General features: G+C 40.7%; 1 protein-coding gene across 1 annotated transcript in view; it reads right to left on the reverse strand.

Moving 5' to 3' along the window:
* The window catches only part of RYBP (RING1 and YY1 binding protein), a 73,658-nt gene that overhangs the window by 20,984 nt on the left and 31,939 nt on the right, over positions 1-20,735 (reverse strand). Inside the window, exon 2 of the mRNA XM_026650399.1 lies at positions 4,021-4,104. Within this exon, the coding sequence (XP_026506184.1) occupies positions 4,021-4,031 (11 nt within the window). The 5' untranslated portion in view covers positions 4,032-4,104. The remainder of the gene's footprint in view (positions 1-4,020; positions 4,105-20,735) is intronic.

Consider the following 20,735-nt stretch of genomic DNA (forward strand, 5'->3'; position numbering starts at 1 on the left):
TACAAGAAGCAAGTTACATTAATATACTCACTAAAAATCCTAACTCTGTTCCATAAGGAATATTACATAGAAAGAAGTCACTTTCCAAATCTAAGAGTTCCTTCTGATTTTGAGATCGAACATTAGAATACAGCAGAGATACTGTATGTGATGTAATTAAAGACCGTAGGAATTTTTCAGCATGCAGGTCAAAGCTTCAGCTTTAAGGAAATAATAGTTCTCTTAAGTGCTTGGTTCCTGAAAACTGTATGCTGCAGGACTAGATGAAAATCTGTACTACAGGAGGAATTCTTGAGAAACTGAGTGAAATCTGTTCACAAGAATTTTTAAACCTTTGCACAGTTTGAGGCCACCTAACAATGTTTCTCAGAAGTTAAGGCATAATTTATACTAGGTAGCAGAAAATATTAAAATAGGAGTTAAATCCCAAACAGGCTGCAGAGTAATTAAGGGAAAAAACTATTTAAAAAAAGAAACACAAAAACTGATTTTCAAATGATCTCAAGCCTAGGATCTGGAACTGTTACAATCAAAACCTTCTCTTAAAACATCTAAATTTAAGCTACATAAGCATGCAGGTTTTTCTTCAGAAATAGCTTTCTCCTACAAAGAAGTTGCTGAAGAAATTTTAATTTCTTTTCCTTATACTGTGGACTGGAGAGATCCACAATGAATACTGCATATTCAGACAGCTAATTTTGAAGGTACTGTATATTTAATGAAACGTTCAATATGCATCCAGAGCCTCTTAAAAGATTTGGGCACAATAAATCAAAAACTTAATGGCAGAAGGGGCGTATTCTAAGGCGTCCCTGGCCCCTCTCTTCCTCAGATCTAGCACAGGCTGCCTTTGACATTGAGAACAACCTGACCTCCCCCTTTCCATATGGAGGCCCTAGTCAGTGAGGAAGAGCCAGAAGGAGACCTAAGACCTCATTCCATGGTGCTCCCTCTCTTCTCTCAGCAGCACCTCTAGAAAAGACCAGGCAGAAAGACTAGGGTCTCCCAGGCTCCTCCCCATGAGCATCTTCACAGCCTGGTAGAGCCTTGGTGCCACAGGAATCATTCAGTTTTGAAATCTCAACTCTGGATTCTACATTTCATTCCCTGATCTGTGTCCCTTACCCACCAAAGCTCCTTGGATACCCAACCTCCTTCTCCATGTTCACCCACCTTTCTCAGTCCTTTCCTTCCCTTTTACAAAATACACCAGCTTTTAATTCCCAGGCCATGGAGGGACCATTTTCAAGAGTGCGTGGAGGGATTGGGTCTTCAGTTTTCAAACAGGTATCCCCAGCTGGAATGACAAAGCTGATTTAGAAAGGAAGATGATATTTTGAACTTCACTCCTATCGAAGAATTTTATATTGCTGCCCATCACCCTAGTATGAGCATCTTCCTATAAAATCAATAGCAATAGTGAAGTTCCTACTAGACTTCACAGAGTCTCTGCCTCTCCTCCATTTTAGGGGTAAAAACTCTGCTTTTTTCCCCTCATAAGAGGATTTTTTAAATGAGGACAGTAGGAGAGCGATTATGAAGGGCAAGGTTTCATTTCTCTATTTAAATCAATATAACATAGGCATTAGGGAAGGAAGCATCTGCTGGTAATGGGCTAGCCATATTCTGCCTATTTATTTATAATTAGTGTACTATCTGAGTGTCCTAAGGAATCCAGGACACCATCATGCCACCACGGATCCACATTTGTTTTATTTAAGGCTTATAACTAAGGATGCATTTGTCACGGCAGTCACCAATTCCGTGACTTCTGCAGCGCAACCTGTCCGTGACTTTTACTAAAAATACCCATGACTAAAATGTAGCCTTACTTATAACCACAGTATCGAAGTATCAGGATTACGGCTCTATATTTGTAACATGACTTTCATGACCAATGCTTAGGGTCTTTTAGGTTTTATGAAATGACCTAAAAGTCATAGTCTTTGTCATCCTACTCAGCGAATCTACTACTGAGCAAGATTCCATGATTAATTAACAAATCTGTCTCTATGTGGTCTCCTTTCAGTATAGTAAAATTTCATGTTTTTATACCTTTTAAAAATGTTACACAACATTGTTGTTTGCAGTGTAGGCACACTGATCTCAGGGTATTAGAAAGAGAAGGTGGGTGAGGTAATATATTTTACTGGACCAAATCCTGTTGGGGAAAAACACAAGTTTTTGAGCTACACAAGAGTTCTTCAGGTCTAGGAAAGATATTACCCATTCAACCTTGTTTTTCTTATACAATATTGTAGTTTTTATAATATTAAAGAATGAGTACTTGACTTCTTACAATTTCTATCAAAACAGCTTATTACAGGATTGTGTGACATGACTTTTCTTTAAACTAAAATTATCAGATAATACCATGAATATTGAGATATTTTGCCAAGACAAACAACCCACCTAAAACTGTGATACCAAATCAAAACCATGTACACAACTTCTCATAACTGGTAGCACAGGCACTTTCACAAGTCTAAATATAAAAGCAAAGCAGGACAATTAAGTAAGAACCAAATCAAACAAACAACATCTTACATCGTCCTCAGTAAGCTGCCAAACTGAGGCTCTGGTAGACTGCCAATCGGAATGAGTTCCAAAGTTCAGGCCCTGTACTGAGAAAGCCCAAGTGCCAGTCCTGGAAAGTTCGACACCAGGACCCAGAGTCAGAGCATCCCAGTTGATTTTATCTTTATGGCATAACTAGTGTGAGGCACTCACTTAGGGTATATGCCTACACTTCACCGAGATGTGGTAACTAGAATCCTTCCATTGACCCATCTACACGGTGTGTGTGTGTTTCACACCCCCGAGACACATAGCTATGCCAATATAAGTTTTCAGTGTAGACCAGGAGGATCTGCTAAACTCAATACAACTACCCACACCTAAGTTAAGCACATGAACATAATCTTTTCAGGGCCTTAAATAGCTGGGTCCCACAGCATTCACTGCCAACCTTTAAATGCAAATAGGGAGTCTTTAAGGGTAGCCCTAACAGAAGGATGTTACAGTAATCATGGCTGGAGGTAACAAAGACATGGATGCCATTCTGAGGCTTGCATTAAAGAAGTAAGGTCATAACCTCTTGGTAGTCACAAATGGAAAAAGGCACTATGCACCACCGCTACTTCCTGAGAATCTACGAGGAGTGATGGATCCCAACAGGATCCAGGGGCTATGAATCATGTCAGCAAACAGCAGGCAATTCCAATACAGAGTGTATTCTAGATGCAAATACTAAATTAAGAGAAGGATTAAATCAAGCAAGACATATCAGACATGCCTCTGGAGAGACTGCTCCTTACCAAATCAGTCTGTTCATTTGAGATGGTCTCCAAACCAAAAGAAAACTTTCAAAAACCTGAATCATCTATCCTCAAATGAACAAACCTGCTACAGTACATATCCAAAATGAAAGGAGTCCGTTTTCCCATTTTGAGCAAGAAATGGCAACAGACCAACAAAGGTTAAATGAGGCAAGTTGTAAACTGTTCGTTAAAATGAGTTTGTGCTTTTAATTCCACCTCCCCACCCCCAAACAGTCACGAGTAGGGCTGCAGGTTTGTCACGGCATTAAAAAAGTCACGGATACCATACATTTGTCCATGCCTTTTTCTTGTGTCTATGATTTTAATAAACTCACCCTTCAGTGTTGGCTTCTGGCCTGTGGGGCTGGGCCTGGATTCCCGTTCCAGGTATTGCGACCTGGCACCGAGGGTCGCAGCGCTGCTCAAGTTTGGCCCAGCCACTCCTCCATCATGACAGGAGCTGCTGCTGCAGGGCAGACTCATTTTCCAGCCCCTCCCAGAGTCTCCCACCTCCGGGTCAGGACTCAGTATCTCCCCTCCCGCATAGCTCCACCACTTTAAATGGCACTCCCATGAGGTTACATGTCACTTTCCCCCATAGGGACTTTTACTAAATTTACCATGATTTTGATAAATTCCATGACAAATCTGCCCTTCTAAATCATGACTGAAAGTCATATGGAGTTTTCACTATGCTTACCTTCTATACATTCTTACACATAATTTTCTCCAGAAGTCCTTTCATCAGTGTGAATAAAATTCACAATACTGCACACTGCCTTACCTGTATTGGAATGAGAGCTTCAATTATTCTCATAAGGCAAGAGCAAAAGGCACTACAAAGTCTGTTTTCAGAATAGCATGGTTTAAGGCTAGGAGCAGCCAAATTTTCTTTCATTCATGAAATATTTCACATAGCAGCTCAACGTGGTTAGAAACAATAGTTAACCAATAGTTATTCTCCACCACTGTTCTATGCCAATACATATGGGGGGGGGGGGGGGGGGGGGGGGGGGGAGAAGTTCTGCTTTTCAAAAAATAAAACCATGATAGATTAAAAAAAAAAATAGGGGAGACCAAGGATCACCTCAACAGATCACAAAGAGAATACAGAAGAACCTCGGAGATACGAACACTAGAGTTATGAACTGACATGGATGTAAGTTGGGGAGGCTGGGGGGGGAGGGGGCACTGCCCGACCAAGCAGAGGCAAGGTGTGTGTGTGGGGGGCACGTGGGGTCATGAGTCACTGCCCCCACCCTTGATTTTTGCCAGCACTGAGCTGCCCAGGGTTTGCTCTACTCAGCCTGCCGGGGAAGGGGGCCCCGTTGTTCCCACGCTGCACCTCCCTCACCCCCCGGCATGATTCCAGTTCACCCGGGTGGGAAGCAGAGGGGGTGGGACGGAGCTTCTTCTGCTGGGTGAGGGAGGGTGGCTGCTCCGACTCACTGCATCTGCAACTGGACACTGCCTCCTGGATCCTAGTGCGGATCATCTTCCCCTTCTGTGTGTGCTGAGCGCCTTGCATGGCCACCATCCTATTTCCTGTACAACGCTGAATGCCAGCGGTGGGGCAGGGCAAGTGAGGTGGGGCAGGGCAGTGGAAATGGGGGAAGGATAGTTAGGTAGTGGGTTAGGATTAGCATTTTTCTTCTGCATAGTAAGTTTCAAAGCTGTGTGAAGTCAATGTTCAGTTGTAATCTTTTGAAAGAACCGTAACATTTTGTTCAGAGTTCCGAACAACCTCCATTCCCAAGGTGTTCGTAACTCTGAGGTTCTGCTGTACTTCCAAATGTAATCGCTAGTTGCTAACAAAAGTGCTGGGGGAAGCCCAAGTGACTGTTCAACAATTGCAGGGAGAAGCATCCACCTTCTTTGCCATGTCTAGTGTCCTGGCCAAATTCCAATTTGAGCAATTGAACTGTATTCTGCCTACCTATATCCCATCCTCCCCCCGCAGTTGCAATTCTATTCAACAGTCTTCGCTTCTTGTCCTAAGCGGTTGTGTAGGGAGTTGCTTACGTGCGGCAATAGAATTCTCTGTGACCAGTTCAGTAACTCCTGTATATAAAGTTTGTAAAGTACGGAATGCTTTCGGAATGAGGATATATACATACGGTGCAAGATTATTTCATAAGAATATCAGAACAGCTAGACTGGGTCAGACCAATGGTCCATCTAGCCCAATACCCTGTTTTCTGACAGTAGCCAATGCCAGGTGCTTCAGAGGGAATGAACAGAAAGGTGATCCATCCCCTATCACCCATTCCCAGTTTCTGGCAAACAGAGACTAGGGGCACTTCAGAGCATGGGTTTGCATCCCTGCCCATCCTGGCTAATAGCCATTGATGGACCAATCCTCCATGAACTTATCTAGTTCTTTTTTGAATCCTGTTATAGTGTAGGGATATTAAAGAAGGTACTAACAGTGATTCCCCCAAGTGACAGTGACCCCCTCATAATTTGTCCCACACACTTTAAAATCCAGTTTCACCAAGTACAAAAATCTCTTGGGTCTTCTGTTAAAACTTGTAAGCTATTGTCTGTAGAAACCATTGATTAGATCTATCCTGTGAAAGATACTTTACTACTATGTAAAACTTACAAACAAGTTAACTGACTTTGTTCTTGAAGTAATTGATACAATGTAAACAAACACTGTAAGCTGTTAAGTGACTTTCACTTCATTCAAGGGCTCCTAGGACAGACCCCCCCCCCACCCTCTGTGATTAAAGGGCCGGGAGCCTCAAATGAATTAGCACACACTCTGAAAGTGGTGGAGACAGTAAATTAAAATATGGTTAAGGTATGGAATGTATGCTGATGAATGCTTGATATACATGAATGGTTAGGGAGGTGCCAGCCTAGAAAGAAAGTATCCATCGGCCGAAGAATGTGTCAAGTGGATAACCAGAAACCCCCGGAGGGTAAACTGGGATCCACCCCATCACCTGGAAGGATGAGAAACACAAACTTTGGACAATGTGGAGCCACCAGGAATGTGCCACTTTGGACAGGAATGCGTGCCATCTGCTGATTGAGTCAGCAACAGCAGGATGAAACAGCTCCCATAGACTAACATAGGAATTAATTCCTATAAAAATGGACTCTAACGACTGATGATTTTGAGTCTCTCTCTGGTTCTGCTGCCAACCTCCAGGAGCATCAGATGCATCTGACACAGACTCTGCTCCATCCTCATGACCAAGCTACCTGGCCAGTAACTTGGCATGAGCAACTTCTAGGCTGGTAACTATAACATCTATACAGAACTTGAATGAATGATTGTGTGAATGAATCTCTATCTATCTATATATGTGTGTGTGTATAAGGAATAAGTAGTGATACAACGTTGTTTACTTTTATGTTTTGCTTTATCATTATATTTACAATAAATGTGGCATCTTTGCCTTATCTCTCTTAATAAGATCCTGCTGGTTTTTATTTTATTGGTATAACAATAGTCTTGGCTTTCACAACATCCCCTGGCAAAGAGTTCCATAAGTTGACTGTGGATTCTGTGAAGAAATACTTCCTTTTGTTTGTTTTAAACCTGCTGCCTATTAATTTCATTTGGTGACCCCTAGTTCCTGAATTATGAGGAGTAAATAACATTTCCTTATTTACTTTCTCCACACCAGTCATGATTTCATAGATCTTTATCATATCCCCCCCTTAGTCCTCTCTTTTCCAAGCTGAAAAGTCTCAGTCTTATTCTTATTATTTCACAGTTAACTCACACTTCCTCCAGTTAATTAAGTACATCTACTACAGGACAGAAAGAATAGTTAAAAATCAGCACTTTCTATTTCATCTTTAGTTAAACATATAGGATAAAGCACTTTTCCCTATGTAACAGCTTAGAATACTCCACTAGGACACTGCTGAGCATAAAGTGTAAGAAATCAGTAAGAAGAAATTGGTACACTATACAAAAATTACACAGGTCTTGAGAGTAAGAGGGGGGGGGGAAGAGAGAGACTGACTTAGTTTAAAAAAAATTTAAATTAGGGCATCAGATAACAGCACAAATATATCCATCCTCTTCTCAATGAAGAAAGACTGAACGCACAAGTCTTTCACCTCTTAAAAGAAAACCGAAGACACAGAAGGGATCTGAAACCCTTGGTGATGTCATTAAAAATGCAGTCTTCATATCAAAACTACTGTGGTTCACACACTACATGAAAACTAAAAGAAAAGATACATCGTACTTTATAATCAAATAGGATATCAGTTTTCCAGAAGTGTTACTTACATTTTTTTCTGCTGTTTTAAACAAACAGAAATGCTCTATCCAGGTTAGGATATGAACAGGGTTAAAGAGGAATTCAGAAACTAACTAGGTAACAAGGAAAGAATCACCTTCCTTATGTGGCTCCTAAATCTGCAATGTGCGGTAATTTACAGACTGTATTAATTTCATATTGCAATGTCCTCGAAACATCCAACGGGTCATGCAGTTAAGGAAAGTTTTGATTAGGCAAGAAAAAAAAACTTTAGAGTTTTTTTTCCATGTAACAAGTGTTCCCGTATTAATTCTAATTATTAGTCCCATGTCAAAGCATTAGTCTTGAGGATTTAAAGGAATTGAAAATACCGTTGACTAGAACTTCTATATTGTATCTAAAGAGAGAAAAGTTTTCTTACAACACAGACAAGTCTTACAAGTGCAAACATATATGTTCCACACCCAAGTCTTTTGGGAAAGATGAGGAATAAGACAAGTGGCTCCAATATAAACCCCAAAAATGACGTCTGAACTGAACAATAAATAAATATATAAATAAACGGGCTATTTTAGATTTCTCAGATGAAAAACACAATAGCAAATGAAACCACCTGTAAAGCATCACCAGAATTAAAATACTGAACCACTATTGTTTTATTAAGCACACAACATTCTTTTAGAAACTGATATTTTAAGAAACTTTTGTGTCACAACTACAGCATTACTTACATTTCTCTGTAATAAAGATAGTAATTTAAAAAGAGCCTGCACTTTGCCCATAACGCAAGGAAATAACTGCACAACTGCAATCTTTGCACAGGCTCAGACTCATGAGGCAGCACAGGAACATTCCACAGAAACGTTTAAGTATAAAAGAGTAAGAATTATTTGGTTCTTGTATAAATGTGTTTTACATGAGTGGATTGGTAAATGTTAAGCCATATGTCAGGAATCATTTACCATTCTGCAGGAGCTAACTGATATCCCACCTGCACACTCATCATGCTCAACTAACCCTTTGAGTGATATTCAAAAGAAGAGACAAGAATACAAGACACCAAAAATGGATCTGAAACTCTCTGCCACCGTCTTCAACTCAATCATGTAATCAATAAGCTACTATTTGGGCTATAAATCTAGTACTGAAACTCCAAATTGGTACTTTGCATAAGAACGGGGAAACATTAGGATGAGGTTTCTTGGGTTATTTTCACTTTGTTTAAGCCTTCCAATTAAGTAAATGGTGAGAATTATTTAACAGCCCCCCCAAAACACAGCACTTTACTGCAGGCTCATAATTTATGTCGTCTTTCAAAAATCACTATGAAAATTTACTAGTCTGGACACAAATTTCACTTGCCTGCTATTGCCATGATTATGCAAAACTAATGAGATTTTACTTGCCCGTTTAAAAAAAAAAAAAAAAAGTTGCTCTTGCCAGTGGAATTCAGCAAGGCTGTGATAGAATGAGGAGCTACCAGCAACTGGGATGACCATAATCAAATGTTCAGATTTACAATACAAATACGTAACAGATTTATTTTAAATATTTCCTCAAATTTATGACTGTTTGTTAAGCTAAGTGAACCTTCTGAATCAAGAATCGGAACATGCTAATTATAGCAGTGTGCATTCCACAATATGGAGTACAAATGGGTCCAAAACCAAGCTTGCCTTATCACACAGGTTTCATGGAAGTTTGCAGAACTAACACCATATGTCATTGTTTTAACTCAAACTCAGAACTGAAGTACCGATGGGATCCGTTACAACATTAACCGTATCTGAAGTAGAGTAATATTTGAATTAACATGATTTACACAAATACTTTAAAACAACTTCTAATATGTTTTATACTCCGAATTCAAGTTTTAAAAGGGATATTGTCAAGGTTATATCACACCTTAATTTATCTGGACAGTTGTCCCATCTGGAAGCATTTGTCTCAAGGATTTCTGCCACTTCAAACAAGAAGGTTCAAGCTAATTTAAAATGCTTCAACTCAGTGTTTCGCCAGCCTAGCCTCGGAAGGTGACAGATTGTCCCTTTTGGAGGTAGGGGCGACCCATACTTGTTCAGGGAGAGGAGCATATGCCAAAGAGGGATGGGAAAAGCTGCATGCTCTCATGTTTATCTCCTACTGCAAATGTGCTCCCATGGCTTCGGGTATAGCGGTGGATGGCTGCTTGAAAGCTGCCTGGCTTCCCTCCATGATCCCACAGCTGTCCCTATTACAGTGGGCTGCTAAAGAATTTCACATGTAAGCCGCAGGCTCTGACAGCAGCAGCCTGCCAAACTTTTCTCTGCTCCCACGGCGCTCATCTCAGTCATTAGAGCACATGCAGCCCAGCCATGAATGAATGGTACCAAGTCCCCACTACAAACAGCATGTTGCTGTCTGCTGAAGGGATAGGAAGGAGGAAGAGAAATAGAGGGAAAAGATGGCAACACTATCATCCAAAGGAAAAAACTGTACGGGAAAAAGAAAAAGGTCAGGGGAGAGAGAGACTACTGAGAGAAAAAGGATAAATGCTGATAACTGTGCCAGAGCACAGTGAGAAGGGACGTTGGGAATGGCAAACATTGTTTTGTTATAGCAACTTTGGGGCAAGATGTGTTCTTCTCTAAACTCCCCATCATAAATGTTTCCTTATTTCCATAGCCTGTATTAAACATGTCACAAAACAAAATCCGTGTTTTTAAAAGTTTTAGAAGTATGGTCCTGGGTTACTCATGTCAAAACACACATGACATGACATGACACAAGTTTCAGTGTTTAACATATTAAGTAGTACTGCTGTGATCCTTGAGAACTACTCCTACCCAAAAAAAGATGTGAAGACAATTTAACAGGATATAGTCTATAAAACCAACAGATAAGCAATAAAGCATGACAACCATGCCCGGATAAATATAACAAATGTTGGATGGGATTCTAAAGGAGTTTAGAATGATCCCTTCAAAATTACTTTATCAAGGTTACTAGGTCCACAATTTGACACTTTTGATAATATACATGTTTTCCAGATATGCATCACTTTTATTACTAAATTTAAGGATGGATTCAAATTATGAAATGTGGTGAATTTATTTTCCTAGACAATGAAATCGTTTTGATCAATGAAGTCAAGTACAACATAAACTCAAACTTCCCCACATACTTCCCTAACCATGTGCCTCAACCCTGACCCAAGGGACCACTTTTTAAATTCTCCCCATACCCACATTCTTAAATATTGGCCTGAAGTCAATGCTGTCAGTTGTGTCTGAAACAGCTTTTGAATCTGTCAGTGGTGGTCCCTGGCAGGAACATTAACTGGCTGTTCCATCCAGGTCAGTCACTCTTGGGAGATCCATGGTTAAAGGGACACACAACAGTAGAACGCCAGAGTTACGAACTGACCGGTCAACCACACACCTCATTTGGAACTGGAATTATGCACTCAGACAGAGACCAAAAAAAGCAAACACTGTACAATATAGTACTGCGTTAAACATGAACTACTAAAAAAATAAAGGGAAAATTTAAAAAAGATTTGACAAAGTAAGGAACCTGTAGATCAGGGGTCGGCAACGTTCGGCACGCGGCTCGCCAGGGTAAGCACCCTAGCGGGCCGGGCCAGTTTATTTACCTGCTGACGCGGCAGGTTCGGCCGATCGCGGCCCCCACTGGCCGCGGTTCGCCGTCTCGGGCCAATGGGGGCAGCGGGAAGCCGCGGCCAGCACATCCCTCGGCCTGCGCCGCTTCCCGCCGCCCCCATTGGCCCGGGACGGCGAACCGCGGCGAGTGGGGGCCGCGATCAGCCGAACCTGCCGCGTCAGCAGGTAAATAAACTGGCCCGGCCCGCTAGGGTGCTTACCCTGGTGAGCCGCGTGCCGAACGTTGCTGACCCCTGCTGTAGATGGTTAAAAAGCAGCATTTTCCTTCTGCATAGTAAAGACTTTTGAAAGAACAACCATAACATTTTGTTCAGAATTACGAACATTTCAGAGTTACAAACAACCTCAATTCCCACGGTGTTCATAACTCTGACGTTCTACTATATATATACATACACATACACACACACCCCCACCCCCCTTTGGAGAAACATGGATATTTCAAATATTTACATTTCTGCTTCCAATGTAGATATTTAAATCATTATGTCACTACAGTTACACCCGCTTCAATAACGGGTAGGTCTTGCTTAAAATGACAGAGAAATGAGCATGGAGATTGATCTGGGATGCACTGGCAGATCACGGTAAAGTTTTACACTCACAAAATATTGGGACACCTTACACATATAGATATGCAAAGGAGCACTGCCTTCAACCTATCATTCCTTGTTAAGCACTAAATTCATCATAAACAAGTAAAACTGGAATGTCTATCTGTTCAAAAACAGATACACCAAACCATGTTTTCCTATTATACTTCCTACATCTCTTAGGATTCCATTTGAAAACTAAGTAAGAATCCAGCTATAAATAAGATGTTTTCTCCAGCCACTTCATATGCTACAAGTTTTACTCAAATGAAGGGCGTTTTGACTTTAGAGCAAGTGAAAATCTATTTAAGAGAGGATCAACGATAGATTTCATTTGATATGAAAACAAAGCTTCAGTCCTTCACATAACAGTAATTTTATGAACAAAGTTCCAGTTTATAGTACAAAGGCAATTTATGTCTCATACTTCTGGCACAATTTGTAAGGAAATTTGGTTTGTCAATGGTTAATTTAAGAGGAAAATTTACCACTCAAGACGTCAGTTTGCTTCTTTCAAAAATGAAATGTGAGATTAAGAATTCCTGTAATTATCTTTATCAGCAGAAGACAATGCATAGCATACCTATGTATCCTGTATTTTCAAATTTGCACCAACACATTTAAGTACTATCAATATAGGTGCTGCTAGAACAGCTATTAGAAATACAGGACACCATGCATTCCTACTTGCTAATTTTATTCTTAATGGGCTTGAGGATGTGGCCCAATGTTTGCTGAAAGTTTACAGGGAGCTACAGAGCGCATTGCTATGCTCAGCTGAAAACATTCCTCTTTCTCTCTTCTTGCCCTTTAACTAGGGAACCTCAGAAGAGATTTACTTCATAAACAATCAATTCCTCACTTACAGAGTCCTAATCCTGATTGTCCACATGTACCAAACAAACTGTCCAATAAGGAAAAACAACTATCTTCATAATTATAAATAACTTTATAAACAAAATTAGCACAACAAAGAACAATCCTACACAACAGAGAGCCAGGAATAATTAATTTAAGTATCAGCATTTTTGAGCACTCTCAGAAGTCAACTCCTGACTTATATTCAAGGTATTTGTCCAAGATGCAAAATTATCATCTTTAGGAAAGACTGCTTGCTTAAAGTGAGCCTAAGAAGTATAACATTAATTCTATTATATTTGTCCAGCAGATTAAATATTTGCATATTTTACTTATCACCACTACTTTGCCACTCTTAGTATGCCAAATATTTTAAATACATATGGCACATGAATGTATAGCATTTTTAATCTCCTTCATTCTGGTGCACGCACTAAAGAAGAGGGGAAGCCAGCAAATTTCAGATTGAAGGTTTGTTTTCTTTTTAATTCTAAAAGTACATTTCTGGTGCTACATTCTGAAGTGGATAGTCTTGTTGAGAACTAACAGTTAAACTGTGAACTTGTGCCAGCTGTAAATCACTCCAACCATTCTGGCACCATCATTTAAAGTCATTTTCCATTTAAAGAGTCTCACATCAATGCCAGTATAGCCTTTCATTACCCATCCCACTTAATACCCGCAATCTCTCCACAGATCACTTGTTCAGTCTCCACTGACCAAGGAGTATACAGAGACTGATGTGTGGATTATTGGGATTCCTAATGCTTTTTTCCCCTGCTAGCTAAATGCTGAACACTTGGCAGTGTGCCTGACCCACAACACGTGTGGAATTGTCAGCCCAATACAATGTGTCATCTGGAGAGTCTCAGACTGAAGTAGAACTAAACAACACCTGATTAGTAACAGCCTCAGGCTTCCAAAACTTCCAACTATTAAAGTTTCAAATACTGGTAGGGGCATGAATATTTGGGTTTTTTCTCCCCTTTGTTTTATGGGACGGATGAAATAGATTGATAAAATCAAGAACAACATTGAGCCTTATATTGCTGTAACTTAAAGCATGTAAACACAAATATACTGCATTCAACTTTCATTTGTTTATTTCCTTTCCAACAGCGAAAAGGATTCAAAATTTGGAAGTAAGAATTCTGTTTTAAAATTACTTTGTATGTAACTCATCTTCTTAATTGTATAATTATAGAAAAGATTCAATGGGATGATCTCAAAAATCAATTCTGACTGAAATAGTTATCACTAACAGGATTAAGATGTAGCTATTTAAAAAAGTTCTTCATGATTTGACTGGGGGCTGAAGGAGACGGAAATCAGACACAAAAATTCTGAGTATAGGCATGGTCCCTGCCATTAAGAGTTTACAATTGAAAAGAACAGCCATACTAGGTCAGACCAATGGTCCATTTAGCCCATTATCCTGTCTTCTGATAGCTGCCAGTGCCAGACGCTTCAGAAGGAATGAAGAGAACAGGGCAATTTTGAATGATCTATCCAGTCCCAGGTTCTAGCAGTCAGAGGTTTAGGGATGCCCAGCGCATAGGTTTACATCCCTGACCATCTTGGCTAGTAGCCACTGGTGGACCTATCCTCCATGAATTAATCTAATTCTTTTTTTAGCCCAGTTATAGTTTTGGCCTTCACAACATCCCCTGGCAAGGCGTTCCACATGTTAACTGTGTGTTTTGAGAAGAAGTGCATCCTTTTGTTGGTTTTAAACCTGCTGCATGTTAATTTCATTGGGTGACCCCCTGATTCTTGTGTTATGTGAAGGAGTGAATAATACTTCCCTATTCACTTTCTCCGCCTTTCATGATTTTATGAACCTCTATCATAACCCCTTCTTTGTCATCTCTTTCTAAACTGAACCGTCCAAGACAAGCACCTACAAGATCTCTATCAAGCATTCTTAAAACTACAATACCCACCTGCTGAAGTGAAAAAACAGATTGACAAGCCAGAAGAATACCGAGAAGTCACCTACTACAGGACAGGCCCAACAAAGAAAATAACAGAACGCCACTAGCCATCACCTTCAGCCCCCAACTAAAACTCTCCAGCGCATCATCAAAGATCTACAACCTATCCTGAAAGATGATCCCTCACTCTCACAGATCTTCAGAGACAGCCCTGTCCTCGCTTACAGACAACCCCCCAACCTGAAGCAAATATTCACCAGTAACCACACATCACTGAACAAAAACACTAACCCAGGAACCTATCCTTGCAACAAAGCCCGATGCCAACCCTGTCCACATATCTATTCAAGTGACATCATCATAGAACCTAATCACATCAGCCACGCCATCAGGGGCTCGTTCACCTGCACATCTACCAATGTGATATATGCCATCATGTGCCAGCAATGATCCTCTGCCATGTACATTGGCCAAACTGGACAGTCTCTACGCAAAAGAATAAATGGACACAAATCTGACATCAGGAATCATAACATTCAAAAACCAGTAGGAGAACACTTTAACCTCTCTGGTCACTCAGTAACAGACTTAAAGATGGCAATCTTGCAACAGAAAAGCTTCAAAAACAGACTCCAACAAGAAACTGCTGAACTTGAATTAATATGCAAACTAGATACCATCAATTTAGGCTTGAATAGAGACGGGGAATGGCTGAGCCATTACACACATTGAATCTATTTCCCCATGTTAAGTATCCTCACACCTTCTTATCAAACTGTCTGAAATGGGCCATCTTGATTATCACTACAAAAGTTTTTTTTTCCTCTTGCTGATAACTGCTCATCTTAATTAATTAGCCTCTTAGAGTTGGTAGGGCAACTCCCACCTTTTCATGTTCTCTGTATGTGTATATATATCTCCTTACTAGATGTCCAGCCTATGCATCTGATGAAGTGGGCTATAGCCCACGAAAGCTTATGTTCAAATAATTTTGATAGTCTCTAAGGTGTCACAATTACTCCTGTTCTTTTAACTTATTTACGTTGCTTCCTATATTAATTGCTTCCTGGGATTGGATAGCAAATCACTTAATTTTTACTAACTTCCTGGACATTGTGATGGTCTAGAAACAGTAACAAGTTCTTGCTGTATTATTTATTAATGAATCACATTGGATCTGATCCAGTGACCTACTAAGCACCTCCCAAGAGGTACTGCATGCCCTAGCTCGTACGAACATCAGGTAGATTGGGGAGTTCTTAGCAATTTACATGTCTCATCCTAGTTTCAGGATAAACATACAAATTCATAAAGTAAATAAACTGAAAAGACTAGAAAAACATTTTCTCACTAACTTCTTAGTTTTAATGATCTGGGTGCCCTTTTAACAATCGCAGGTCCAATTTTTTCATACAAATGTGATTTTCATGCTAGTGGCACCCCTTTAAGTAAATTAGTAATTATTGCCCAATTTTCAAGTACAATTGGAAAGTTTACTTTCCGTATGAGTTTCCTCAAGAGAAAAATAGTCTGCAAGTGATATAGCTACACAAGCAAAATGCCTGGAAATGAACAAATATTATGATACAAATGCAAGAGTTCAAATGTTTTTTTCTGTACATCATTCCTAATAAAAAACAACAAAGCATTTTATAAACACACTCTACGTAGGAGCAAAGTTTTACTTTGTTTCTGTTTATTCCATAGTTTCAAATTTTATTCAGCCTCTTTCCTCCCCTGTTGCAGTAAGAAGCCACACTGCTAACTGAAACACAAGGCAGATTGCTCTATCCAAAAACAAGTACTACTCTCAATGGATTGATCACTCCATACCATTGGGCTCACCTCACACAAGACTCTTTAAAACTCAGGCAGCTACTCCCCTTTGACCATGTTCACAGGTTCAAATGTTTTTTTAAGGAGAAGAGGGCAAATTATTTTCAATTCAAAATGTGCAATTATACAAACTAAAACTTTTTTTGTAACAACTTCTGTTTTATTTCGTTCCCCTGACACACACAGCGCTTAGTCTGAATTAGTCTTGTACCTATAGAATTTAAACTTTAAATACTACTTAGGAAGTTGAATCTGCATTCAAGACTTAAAGCAGGAAAAAAGACTTCTAAGTATTACAAAACCTTACACCATTGGCAAACATTTTCCCAGAGATCCTTTATTCGCTCTCAGATGAACTAAATGTTGGATATGAATTGTATTTCTTCAGATATTGAAAAGTACACCTCAGTGATGTGTTGTGTGTGCTCAGTAACACCCCGATCCTGCACACACTTACCCATATACTTAACTTGATTCATGAGTAGGTCCACTGACTTCAGTGGGGCTATTCATATTTAAACAATTGTGTGTTCGTAGGATCAGGGCTTACATTGAGAGTAAGGTAAAAAAAAAAAAAAAAAAAGCTAGGTAGAGCCAAAACAGTTACTGCAAATTTGTCCGGATGTAGCTTGGCTAATGAGCATTACTCCTAATATGCAACATCATTGCTATTCTAATGCTGTAACCTTTCCATGCTTAAGTGCATCCCCTCAGGTGTCAGGCCTTGTGGCTTTACCTATCCTAGGGCAGAATTCCACAGTTTCCCACTCTTAGGGCTAGTCTACACTTACCCGGTAGTTCGACGGCTGCGGATCGAAGTTCCGAGTTCGATTTATCGCGTCTGGTCTGGACGCGATAAATCGAACCAGGAAGTGATCCCCGTCGACTGCGGTACTCCAGCTCAGCGAGAGGAGTACCGCGAAGTCGACGGGGAGCCTGCCTGCCGCGTGTGGACCGCGGTAAGGTCGAAGTAAGGTATGTCGAATTCAGCTACGTTATTCATGTAGCTGAATTTGCGTACCTTACTTCGATTTGGGGGGTAAGTGTGGACCAGCCCTTAGATTGAGCCCTCAGCTACAGTACCTTGTGTATCAGCCACGCTTACCCAGCAGATCCAACTCAGCTCAGCACCTGCAATTTTTCCCTTTGGGAGTCTGTGAGCAGTGATAGATGCAGTAACTAGACCGCTTTTAAAACCAAACTATTGTTTATTTTAAAAGTAGGAACAAACCCACACCTATTCTACCTAAAGCCCTACCATTCTGAGTTGAAGATGTAGGCAGGCCTATCTTCTTCAGATATCCCCAGCTAGTGCCTGTGTGTCAGTTTAGTTCTACTGAAGAACTTCTCCACTCTCGAGAGAGTTACTTTTAACCCAGCAAAAGTTCCTTTAAACTTTCAAGCTCTCACACGTTGACCCTGCTTGTCAAAACCAGTTCTGTAAATGGGCTGGATCTAGGTGGTAGAATCTTCAAAAACAACATTTTGGGCATTCTCTCTTAACAACCTGTGTTTACTGAGGGATGGCATACCTTGAGCCATTGTTTCCCTTTCTGCTTGTTATTCCTGACAACCCCCTATTACTAAACTAACATGCACACAGTAAACATCACAATAACCATGTCATCATGCTATGCTCAAATTATTTCAGAGCAGCTTCAATTCCATTACAAGCTGAAATAGTTGCAGCTCAAACTCATGTTCCCCTCTGGCCTAAGCCAGAATTAACTCATGGGGATTCTAAAAAAAAAGGATTAGTGAAGTAACACTGCATTGGAGGGACAGAGGTAACTTGAAATCTAGTCAATTTTAAAGAATTAGTTAAAGTAGTTTTCCATGTTACACCTACCAGAGTCCTCCATGCTGATTTTTGTGCTTTTACCATCATATATTCCACATTCTTGGATGCTTCTCTCTCCCTAATTTGTGAGTCTTTCATGCAGCAGCAGAGTGCAGCAGACTACAGTAACTCCCCACTTAACGTCTTCTCGCTTAATGTTGTTTCAATCTTATGTCCCTGCTCAATTACAGAACATGCTCCATTTAAAGTTGTGCAATGCTTCGCTATAACGTCGTTTGGCTGCCTGCTTTGTTCACAGCTGGCAGCCCCCCTATCAGCTCCCCTACACGCCACCACAGCGCCTCCTGCCCACTGGCAGACCCCACAGATCAGCACCTTCCAGATGGGTTGCGGCGTTCAGGAGGCAGGGGGGAGGAGCGAGGACTCGGCACACAGGCTCCCCCTCCCGCCTGCCTCCTGAACGCCGTAAGCCAGCTGATTGCCGCGGGCAGGAGGGAGGACGCGGCGTGCGGAGTAAAGGGGGAGGAAGAAGAGGTGGGTTGAGAATGGGGGGCCTGGGGGAAGGGGTGGTGTGGGCAGGCCGAGGGTTGAGCCCCCCCCACCCCTGGTGCTTGAAGAGTAGGGGAAGCTGCCGCTGCTGCTGTGCAACATGCTTCTCCTAGCCTACAGCACCTTTAGTCCCCTTACCTGCCTCATTGTCTCCAGTGCCAGTGGGCTGTGCCTGTGTGGGGTAAGGCAGGGGCACCTCCCAACTATAGTACTGTATTGTACATCAAAAAAAAATTTCCCTGGAACCTCCCTCCCCCCCGCATTTACATTCATTCTTATGGGGAAATTGGATTCGCTTAACATCGTTTCACTTAAAGTCACATTTTTCAGGAATATAACTAAGTTAAGTGAGGAGTTACTGTATATACAAGTGCAGTCAAAATCCACAATAAAGTAGCCTAAATCTTGGGTGTTACTCAGAATAAGTGGTTGGAAAAAAAAAAAAAGGATTCAGATAGGTGTGTAACTTAAAGGTAATTTCAAATGACATATGCATTTTCATGAAATATCTGAAAGTTAAAACAGTACACTTATAGCAAGAACAAACTTTAGAGATCACCTTTATAAAATGCCTCAATAATACTGTAATTAACTCCACGGGACAACTGAAGTCTGCCCACATGGAGCTCATTGCACGATCAGCACCTAAGTCTTTCATAAAGTCACTGTTATCCACCACTTCATAACAACAAGCATCACACTGGGTTCCCAGTTTTAAGAATTTATTCATGTTTGTCCGATGCTTGCCTCACAGATTTGAGAAGACATACACCCTAATAGATGCCTCCCCGAGTAAGGAAAACAATTGGATTACTGTTTTAAATAACTGGTGTACTTCACGAGACGGACCGGAACATCTAATATGCATAGACTCTTCCATCCTTCCATTCATTCTCTAGAAGTATTTCACTCAAAATGACACATACCCAAAGGACATTAGTTGATTACTACTATCGTGTATTAATGATAGTTGAAAACTTTGCTACAAACTTGAAAACTTTGGATCATTTAGTCTCTTTTAGCTCATTCCAGTGAGACAGTTATTCCTATTATCATGGTGTTGGGTTTTTTCAGATCTTAAAGGAACAATGTGCCAAATTCCTCAGTGTGATTAAACTATTTTAACCCTGTATCCATACACTCCAATAGACTAAATAGATACAAAAACAATTCTGCTCACTGGGAAGAGATTGCTCAGCAATGATTTACAAACTATATGGAAGTTAACATGTACGTATGTTTTAGATAAAGACGGGGGATTTTTCTATCAAAGTAATACATGCTGAAGATGGAGACCTTTGCTATCAAAGTGGCATTCAGAAATTTGTGAATGTGTATATTCACAAGATATTTCTAAGTCAGTTTAAAATGGTTAAGAACATAAGAACGGCCATACTGGGTCAGACCAAAGGTCCATCTAGCCCAGTATCCTGTCTACCAACAGTGGCCAATGCCAGGTGCCCCAGAGGGAGTGAACTTAACAGGTAATGATCAAGGGATCTCTCTCCTGCCATCCATTTCCACCCTCTGACAAACAGAGTCTAGGGACACCATTCCTTACCCATCCTGGCTAATAGCCATTAATGGATTTAACCTCCATGAATTTATCCAGTTCTCTTTTAAATGCTGTTATAGTCCTAACACAAATCTTTCCCAAAAACTACTTAAAATGATGTATGTTCTCCATCTTAAAGTTTTAAGCTCTGATTTTTAGCTCTCATTATGTCCCAATTATGACAATCCAACTGCTTAGGCAGGCCCCAATTTTAATCACGGATTTTAAGAAAGTGAACAAAGAATGTGGTGTCAAGTTCAGGGCAATTGTACCAGTATTTCCCCCCCAGTGGTTCAGCAAGGGAACCCAGTCTCTGGCTTTCAACTCCCCAGCTGTTGCCTCTCTTGGGTAGAGGCACATCTCACTCCCTTCTGACCAGGATATGTCCATGCTGAGCA

This window comes from Terrapene carolina, unplaced genomic scaffold, assembly GCF_002925995.2.
Source record: "Terrapene carolina triunguis isolate 2854851 unplaced genomic scaffold, T_m_triunguis-2.0 Scaffold89, whole genome shotgun sequence".
Classification (NCBI taxonomy): domain Eukaryota; kingdom Metazoa; phylum Chordata; order Testudines; family Emydidae; genus Terrapene; species Terrapene triunguis.